Below are 9,671 nucleotides of genomic sequence, written 5' to 3' on the forward strand. Positions count from 1 at the left end.
TCACCCTGATGAAACATGGTGTATGTGTATACTTCAAACATCCAATAAAATCTAAGATAACCTTTACTTCATTATCTGTATATTGACGGCTATTCGCTGGCTTTTGTAATAATATGACAACTTCCAGTTCAGTGAATTTAAAAGTTCATGTTTCTCTTTATGCAGGTTCGTGTACTGAAATTCCCAACCCCAATACTGGTTCATCCTATACCATGATACTTCGCTCTTCGTTGACATATTTGAGTTTTACCTAATACCCTGTGCATTTTATCCTGGAAGATCTTCATGTTGGGCTATCGTGTCTGGTTCTATCTAAACCTGGTTCATTCTATCCCATGATTACGTGAACTTCTAGATGCCTTATTAGGTTTTCTCTAATCCCAGTGCCTCTTATCCCATGGTGTCAAGTAGTAAGTTCAGTTAAACACGTGCCACACTGTGGAAAAAAAAAATCTATTTTCTCATGTTTTATTTGCTTTCACTTGATTTCTGTGAAAAAAAATTCGCGCTGATAACACCTTCTATCTTTAGTGGAAGTCAGTGGATTTTGTTTAGTAGAATCTATGATATTAAACTAACTAGTAAACTTACTGTATTTGTAATAGAAGGGACCTTTAAATACAAGCTCTTATTACTACAGGTTATTTCACAAAATTATCAGTTATTTCTTAAGTCTGAACATGAGTATAACATACTAGACAAATCATTGAATTATTTTGTATATTTACGTAAGACTAAGTGCATTAATAAATTGTTATTGATAATTTAGCATTGTGTACACACATAGTGAAATAGGCTTCACTTGTACTTTGATGATCGTAACTTGAATGATGAAATACGAAAATGAATATTTTCAGACTTTGACGCTATATAAATATAAAATAACTTAAGTTTGTTTTTTGTTGTTTTTTTTTAATTTCGCAAAAAACTATTCAAGAACTAACTGTGCTAGTCGTCCCTAATTTAGCAGTGTAAAACTAGAGGGAAGGCAGCTAGTCATCACCACCCACCGACAACTCTTGGGCTGCTCTTTTACCAACGAATAATAAGATTCACCGTAACATTATAATGCTCCCACTGATGAAAATGCAAGCATGTTTGGCGTGATAGAGATTCGAACCCGCGACCTTCAGATAACAAGTCGAGTACCTTAACCACCTGGCCATGCCGGACCCGTGATATATCGTACACCTCAGGTTAACTAAAACTGATAGTTGAAACTGAAAGATTAATGAGTGGTTCATATTTTATTCTGTGTTATGTAAACTGTAAACTTCATTTCATTAAAGATAAACACAATAAATAAACCATCGTGTCAGGTTTCCAAATTACTCGAAATGAATATTTGAAGACACAATGAAATTACATTAAATAATGTCTATTCTTTAAAAATCAATTTTATAACATTGTAATTTTTATCTCAACCCATGATTTTTAAAACAAAAATTACACAATCTAAATTAAAAGTATTGATATACCATGGTGGCTGTTGTTCCTTCTGACAATATAAAAAGGTTTTGATCAGATTCAACCACTGATCATCCTACATAAAATTAATCATGAAAAACAAGGCTGCTTTAAGAACAATCCAGCAACCTTTAAACTTTGACCTTGTGCCTTATTAATTGACTTTGTAAAACAATTTAAGCTTTCTCAATTCAAAGGGGTAATATGTTGGTAGCAGAGGAATTCTTGGTTGGTTTGTTTTTTTTAATTTCGCGCAAAGGTACACGAGGACTCTGTGAGCTAGCTAGCCGTCTCTAATCTAATAGTGTAAGACTAGAAGGAAGGCAGCTAGTCATCACCGGCTACCGCCAACGCTTGGGGTACTTTTTTACCAACGAACCGTGGGATTAATTATGATATTATAACGCACCCACGGCTGAGCAAGCATATTTGGTGTTACGGGGAATTCTTAGAATAAAGACATCTTCACCTTTGGGATGACCAATTGTAATTGTTGCTACAACAATATATGACAATAAAGTGTTAACAACTAAACTTATGACATTACATGATTTTGGAGGACCAAGATTTATCAATAACATTACTGGTGAACCAACCTTTAATGTGGCCTTGGCATCCTGGCGGTTCAAGATAATTTAGGAGTTTATTTGGGTAATTTATAGCATCAACTGAAACACTGATATCTGACCTATAGATATATTCCTGTCTGGAAACATTTTGCAACGATTGATCATTTTTGTCTCGAACTGTGTCATTTCGAGGTGCAAGAATTGCCTTTTGACACAACCATTAATAATTTTGACAAATATTAGGGATCACCTTTTATTTAGCAGTTCTCAAGAATTTAACATTTTCTGAAAAAGTTGAATGTTAGTGTTGTAGCCAATATAAAGAGATTTCATTTTATCATTGGTTGATCTTTCTTTATCTTCATAGAACAAGGGTTTTCTCGCTTTGAGGTGGAAATTTCTAACGAAACGTGGTGAACAATGTAGTTCTTTGAAAATAGAAAAGGTATTTTTTTAATTTCATGTTCAAGCGTTGTCGGGTGGCATGTTCTATATGATTTACGAAAACAAAAAATAACAATAAATGTTTTGTCCAGTTTATGATGACGCGAAAGAAGTGATTATAATTTAAATAATTTGTCTGTTTGCAATACACTGAGAGGACTTGTTTTTGTTGAGTGTTTTTCCAGTTTATCAATACATCCGAGAAAGGAAGTTATTCATCATTTTCCTATTCGACTTTAAATTTGATAATTGGATAAAATTGATCAAGGTTGTTGAAAACAGTTTTAAAATATATTCCTTTGTTTGGCCACACAAAACATATATCATCAGCATATCAGAACAACAGAATTTTGTAAAGGTTTACAGTTATGGAAGGAATTAATTTGGTTTCAAAATATTCTATGAAAAGGTTGCACAGTTTGGTGACAGCGGCTTTCTCATGGCCATTCCGTAGTTTTGGCTAAAACACTAACACATTTACATTATTGTGTACGCAAATTTCGATAAGAAAGATAGAAGTATTAATGGAAATTTTCAGTTCAGGTGATTTTCTTTTTAAGAAGTTCTATGTTTTCTTCAATTGGCACATCAAAAGTTAACACCTTTTAGTTATTTTTATTTATCATAGGCCTAACTTAATGTTATAATTACTATTTATCTACCGTGCGTCGCCGCAGAGGTCGCTATAGTCTCTTTTTCGCTCTCCATGCTGGAGTGATTAACATCAATTTGTTTTCTTTAGTTGCTGTAAAAACTGTTCAGTAGAAATGAGGGTAGAAAAATGTTATTTCTGCTCATCTCCTATGTATCCAGGACATGGAATTATGTTCGTGAGAAATGACTGTAAGGTATGTATCGGGGAATTCAAATTAACTCGAGCTAGGTGTAAGTTTATGAATTAACTGATTCGATGAGGGTTGTGCATTTCAACTTCCAGTGGCACTATTGTAGTTGCAAGTAGTAACCATATTCGTGAGAAAAGAAAACTTCGTTTTTTTAATGGATCGTTCACAATGTCATAATTGAACATAACAGAATGTTTTTAATAAAAATGGGTCGGCAAAAAAGCACAAACTTGTTTGATAACATACCTAAAATGTGCCAACTGAATCAATATTATTTTTTCTCATCAATGCCATTCTTTAATAAACTAACATGATGTTTATTTTACTGTTTATCCTCTGCTAGCACAGCGGTAAGTCTACGGATTTACAACGCTAAAATCAGGGGTTCAGTCCCCCTCGGTGGACACAGCAGATAACCCATTGTGGCTTGGCTATAAAAAAACTGCACATTTTACTGTTTACTTTACTTACCACTTATGATATTTCAAAGTAAATTATATAAGGGAAGAAATTTAGGTTAAACATAGCATGGAAAAATTAAATTATCGTCATATTGCTGTGCAACCAACACTCATGCAACCCTTTTGTATAATTCATTGTGTAGGGTTAACAATCTGTTTATCCACCTTGAATTTAGCATTTCACTGACTTAAGAAATGCATCAGATTGCAACATTTTGTTTCACAGAATATATATAACTTTCTCCCTCCTCCTCCGTTACAAGGTGATCATCTTGCATTCTTGGAGCACTTCACTGCATGATAATATTATATATTTAATGATTTATTTAAGTGATAGGATAATCAGTTGACATTGAATGTGAGACTATTAGAGCATATGATGAATTGTGGTGAGAAGGTAAACATGAACTAATTTTGAATGTATTACCTTTATCAAATACAACCGTAGATGAATAAATATTTGTAAATCATCCATGATTATAAGGAGGTCAACTATATAGTAGTACCGTATTTTTCTGGTTGATTTTTGGTTATTAAGTAGACACAATGGTAAATATGGTTGTTTATTAATTAACATAAACTTCTGTACACATTAAAATGTTTCTAGCCCATAAACAGTTTAATGTATTGTTATATTTTTCATAAACGATGCACGTTGAATTGAAATAAATAAAAATGTTCTCAGTGAATACAAAATCATGTCATTCAAACATGAAGATGACTTAGGAAAGTTGAAATGTTTTCTGTTTTATTAGTAAAAGTATTAATAACCATACCAGTCATTCTGAGATACGTTTTTATTTCAAGTGGTTTTTTTCATTATCAAGAAGACAAGATTTTGTTCATATGGTTCACTAGAAGATAAAATATTTATTTAAAAACAAAAGGAATGATTTTTCTTTTAATTACAAACCAGTTTAACCCCTTTTGTGTTTGGAAATTAGCTAAAAAAAAAGTGGGATTTCATTACTTTTTAATAGTCTTTACTTGTATATCAATGAAATGAAAGTTATTTTTTATGATCTGTTGTTATATTTCTGCTCAATCAGATTTATTTTGAATTCCTGTTCTTCATTGTAATTATATGTACGTATGTAACATTTATTAATCAGTGCTTACTAGATTGTACTACATGATGACTTGCAAATGAATTCAGTCAAATAATTAATACAGTGAGAAATGGTTTGTCCAAACTTGTTTGGGAAAATATTCTTGGAAACATGGAACATTTTCTTAACCCATATCAGCCATTTTTACATATATATTTTCTCTACAAGTGGGTTTTCTCGTCATCAAGGATGAAAGGTGCCATATTTATCTCAAACAAATCATGGAAGAAACAAATATTTGATCTGATGTTTTTTTCACTGTCGAAAGAAGAAAAGACAAATTTGTTACAAGAGAATTATGACATGGTTAATATTGAAATGAGAATAACAGCTAAGTTAACTGAATTATTAATCCAGCTGTAAACCTCTAACCTGTTCAGTGCCGTAGACAAGATAACTTGTCCAAGCCGATCGGTAACACAGTGCCACAGATGAGTTAATTTATTCTCAATACTGTGTTCTCAATGTGTTTTTAAAGACATGCATTTGACCTACTTACAAATTGTTTCACCTTTGATCCAAAATGGCATCACGAAAAAGCTATCAAATGAAGAACCATTAGAGTTGTGTTTTGAACTTGGTTTGGAGTTGCCTTAGCAGCTGAAATACTTGTCAGTCAACAGGTTTAAAAAATTCTATGAAGTTTATTTCATTTACATATTTAATTTGTTTACAATCTGAGACACTTGTGTTTTAATTTCTAGCAAATATTAAAGCCATAGTTAAAACATTCCAAATCTCTAACCTTGTTTTTTTCATGGTTAAAAACAGATTTATATTGTCCATTTTCCTCTCTAAATGCCTTACATCCCAACCTGTTAATGATGTGGAACAGAAAGTTTAATTTCTTACAGGTCCATTGCTCAGCAGTTTACTGATTTTACAAAAGCACTACATTGTATTAATTGTTTCATAGATTACCATTATTTAATTAAGCAATATTTACAGAACCAACTTTACCAGAACATTTGACATCAAAGTTAAATAATGTGAATGTTAAATACAAATAGGTATTTTTCAGGAATATGTTATTTCTAATTTTGTTCATTTCAGTTACAAACCTGTGTTTAAAGTGTTTGTTATAAAATTATTTCGTGTAATTTGTTTTTGAAAGCATGTAATGATAACGTTTGTAATATTATATTTTAATTAAAGCTTTTCAGGTTTTGTCGCTCCAAATGTCACAAACTTTTTAAAAGGAAACGTAATCCTAGGAAGACTAAGTGGACGAAAGCGTTCAGAAAAGGAGCTGGGAAAGAATTAACCATTGATCCTTCGTTTGAATTCGAGAAGAGAAGACATGTTCCGTTGAAGTACAACAGACAGCTATGGCAAAACACAGGTTGTGTTACATTACATCAAAAACATCTATGTAGCAAAACCTTTGTTTGGAGATAAAAATACCTCATTTCTCAGTGAATAATTCAGCATAATTTCTAGGTTCTTTAGGCTTAGTTCTGAAAATTTAGTTATTCTCTAATTTATTAAAGCTTCTTAACAGGCAAGTTTACCTTGTTAAAGTTCGACAATGAAATTTCATTAATATAACCTCTTTGTAGTGGTCTAAGTTTACTATATTAACACAGGTATTTTTAATATATCATGAGTGTTATCTTTTCTGTCTGGTGATGACGGAGAGAAGTGCACAATACCGATATAGGAAAATGGAGCAAATACCTATTTGTTTTAGGACTTGTTGTGGAATTGGAAAAGTCCTGTCAAGATCAAAACATTTTTTATTTTCCCCGTAATATGACGTCATAATAAGTGAGAGTTATTGCTATATGTTTGTAGTGAAAACGTTTCACGTTGAGTTAAAAGGAAGTATTTGTATTTTTTTTTTTAAATGTAAATGACGACAGTCATTTGGTATATTCTTGATGTACTACAAGGGTTCCCAACCTTTTGGCACTCACGACATGAAAATGTAATTGATGAAATAAAATTAATGTTATCCCAAGCTACTTCTAACAAGGCTATGTGACTCCCCTGCCAAGGCTTTGCGACCCCCTGGGGGTGCGACCCACCGGTTGGGAACCCCTGATGTACTATAAATGTATTTATAATTTTAAAAGTACACAAGTAATTGTTTCTAGCCTAAAAAACAAGTACTGTGCAAAAATTAACACTAATTGAGTGTAATAATAATACAACAAAATCATTAATTTGTTTTGCATCATCTTCATACAGTTTGGTTGATGCATTAACATTTAGCTTCAGCTGTAATTTTTTATATTATAATAGTAGGATCTAATGAGACTAGGATGGAACTCTAGCAAATACTTTGTCCTGTACATCATATTGCTAAAGAACAAATGTTTGAAAGATTGTTTTCAGCACTGCACTTCCAAAGTCAGTTATCTTTGTAATCAAAAACTGTTTACAAATGTTTATGTTCATAAATATGATTTTTTTATTTTTACTGTGACCATATTTTGGTAGTTAAGATATGAATTTGGCATCTAAAGTTCAAACATCTAATGTTTTCAAAGGTTTGTTGTTGGTTTACAGTTGGTCTTGTCTGTCTATGAATTCACCAAAATTTATACACATACAACAGTTTATTAAATACTTTTTTTTCATCAGGTGGTGCTAGTTCTGTCTAAAATATGTAGAACATATGGGCTCGGGTTTTATTTTGTTTGTTGTTATTATCACATCATTTACATTAAATAATAAATGATTTTTGAGTACCATAAGGGTCTGCATCCTGAAACGAAGTTTTTATGTAAGTTTGTAATATTTAAAGTATTTTTTCTTTCATATTCTCTCTTTTTTTTTTTTTTTTCTACTCAAGGGTACTATTAATGCTAGTGAAATGAAACATTTAGTTTAGACATATATTGTTATAGTTTATCGTAATCAACAGTTTTAAGTAACTATAAAACTGGCCCAGCATGGCCAGGTGGTTAAGGCACTCGACTCATAATTTGCAGGTTGTGGGTTTGAATTTCCATCACACCAAACATACTCGCCCTTTCATCTGTGGGGGCATTATAAAGTGACGGTCAATCCCACTATTCATTGGTAAAAGAGTAGCCCAAGAATTGGCAGTGGGTGGTGATAACTAGCTGCCTTCCCTCTAGTGTTACACTGCTAAATTAGGGATGGCTACTGCAGATAGTCTTTGTAGCTTTGCACAAAATTAAAAAACAAATTACAATGTTTTGTGTTTGTAATAGATTATTAAATTTAAATTATATGAAGTATGTTTGATAAAGCAAACAGTGAAGTTACAAGATTTTCTTTAATTCGTAGTGAATGCCATGCAGAAGGTTGAAGATATTAAACAGAAGAGACAGTCACAGTTTATTTTGAATAGGTAAGTTTTTCTGTCTCAAATAACAGTTTTAACACTCCTAGATCAACAAGTTGTTTCTACAAACATTTTTATATCTGTATGTCAGAAGAAAGAAAAACAACACATTACATACATTACTTTGATTTCATATTTATTTCTGTTCCAATTTTTATATTTCATGTTTATATTTCATGTTGTCAGTATTTCATGCTTATTTCTATACCAGTTTTAATATTTCATGTTGTCAGTATTTCATATTTATTTCTATACCAGTTTTTATATTTCATGTTGTCAGTATTTCATATTTATTTCTATACTAGTCTTTTGATTATAAATTGATAGTATTATCCATCAAGCTGGGTACTGTTCACAGAATTATACACATTAGCTTTATGAAAGTTTTTGTCATAGAATTTCATCAAAATTAACCTCTAATAAAGAATGTAACTGGTCTTCCTTCATATTAAATTGTTATAATGAACAAATTCAAACGTTTCCATCAGGATAATGATAAAATACAGTTGTGTTATGATTCTTTTTTGGGTGTTTCAAAACATTTTTTTTCTGAAGAATTTTGATGTTTTAGTACTCTATGCTTCATTAGTATATATTTGTGTAATTTTTAACAACAATAAACAAATAACCTCATGCTCGTAAGAAGTAAAAATATTAAACTATATTTTTATTGTAACTAAGTACATGATAAACCTTGCACTATAACTTCATTTTTATTCTCACAAAGAAAATTTGGGTGTTTTTGTTCTGGTTTAGCAATGGTTTCTTCTCTGTTATAAGAACACTTGTTTTGTTCATGATAACAATGTCTTTCTATTTTCTGAAGACTTAAAAAAGGCAAGCAGCTGGAAAAAGAAAAGGACATGAAGGAAGTTCGAAGGGATCTAACCCTCATCAAGAGTCCAGCAGGTAGTTGAATGTTTTATTCATTGAAGAAATTTAGTGTTGCAAGTGACAAACTTGAATCAACCGTGTTTTGTGCTACAGACATGTGCTTACAAAGTTATCAAAGTAGAAAGTCAGTGTGTAATGAAACACTTTTAATTAGTTAAATAATTGTGCTAATGTTTCAGCTTTTTGTCTTTGATTTATAGCTACTGTATATTAATAACTTTAAAATAGTTCAAAATATTAATCTTATCTGTCGTAAAAAAACTCAAAAGTAATTTAAAAAAAAAATGTTTATTTTATAACTGAAATGGTTCTCAGGTTCTGTTCATTTTCATTTTTCATATCTTCCAGCTTCAAAAGTCAAAATGGAGCAGCGGTTAATGGAAGTTGTGGAAGAAAATCCAGACGAGGAAATGGAGGAGAACACTTGACGAGGAAAGAAAAACGTGTTGCACGTGTATCAAGATTAATAACTGAACAAGGCTTAATCGTCTTTCTTAATGATTGTTTTGGCTTGTAAAATGTATGCTTTCAAAAACTTCCATAAATAAACCACAACTTGAAAGATG

At 31.4% G+C, this 9,671-nt stretch overlaps 1 protein-coding gene across 1 annotated transcript; it reads left to right on the top strand.

The window, feature by feature from the left end:
• The first annotated feature begins 3,153 nt into the window (after window positions 1-3,153).
• RpL24-like (ribosomal protein L24-like) lies at window positions 3,154-9,671 on the top strand. Its single transcript, XM_076487252.1, has 5 exons — window positions 3,154-3,328; window positions 6,051-6,237; window positions 8,154-8,217; window positions 9,038-9,120; window positions 9,454-9,671. Exons 1-5 carry the CDS (start codon window positions 3,248-3,250, stop codon window positions 9,531-9,533), a joined length of 495 nt encoding a protein of 164 aa, XP_076343367.1. The 5' UTR covers window positions 3,154-3,247; the 3' UTR covers window positions 9,534-9,671.

Source organism: Tachypleus tridentatus, unplaced genomic scaffold (assembly GCF_004210375.1).
Source record: "Tachypleus tridentatus isolate NWPU-2018 unplaced genomic scaffold, ASM421037v1 Hic_cluster_2, whole genome shotgun sequence".
Lineage (NCBI taxonomy): Eukaryota > Metazoa > Arthropoda > Merostomata > Xiphosura > Limulidae > Tachypleus > Tachypleus tridentatus.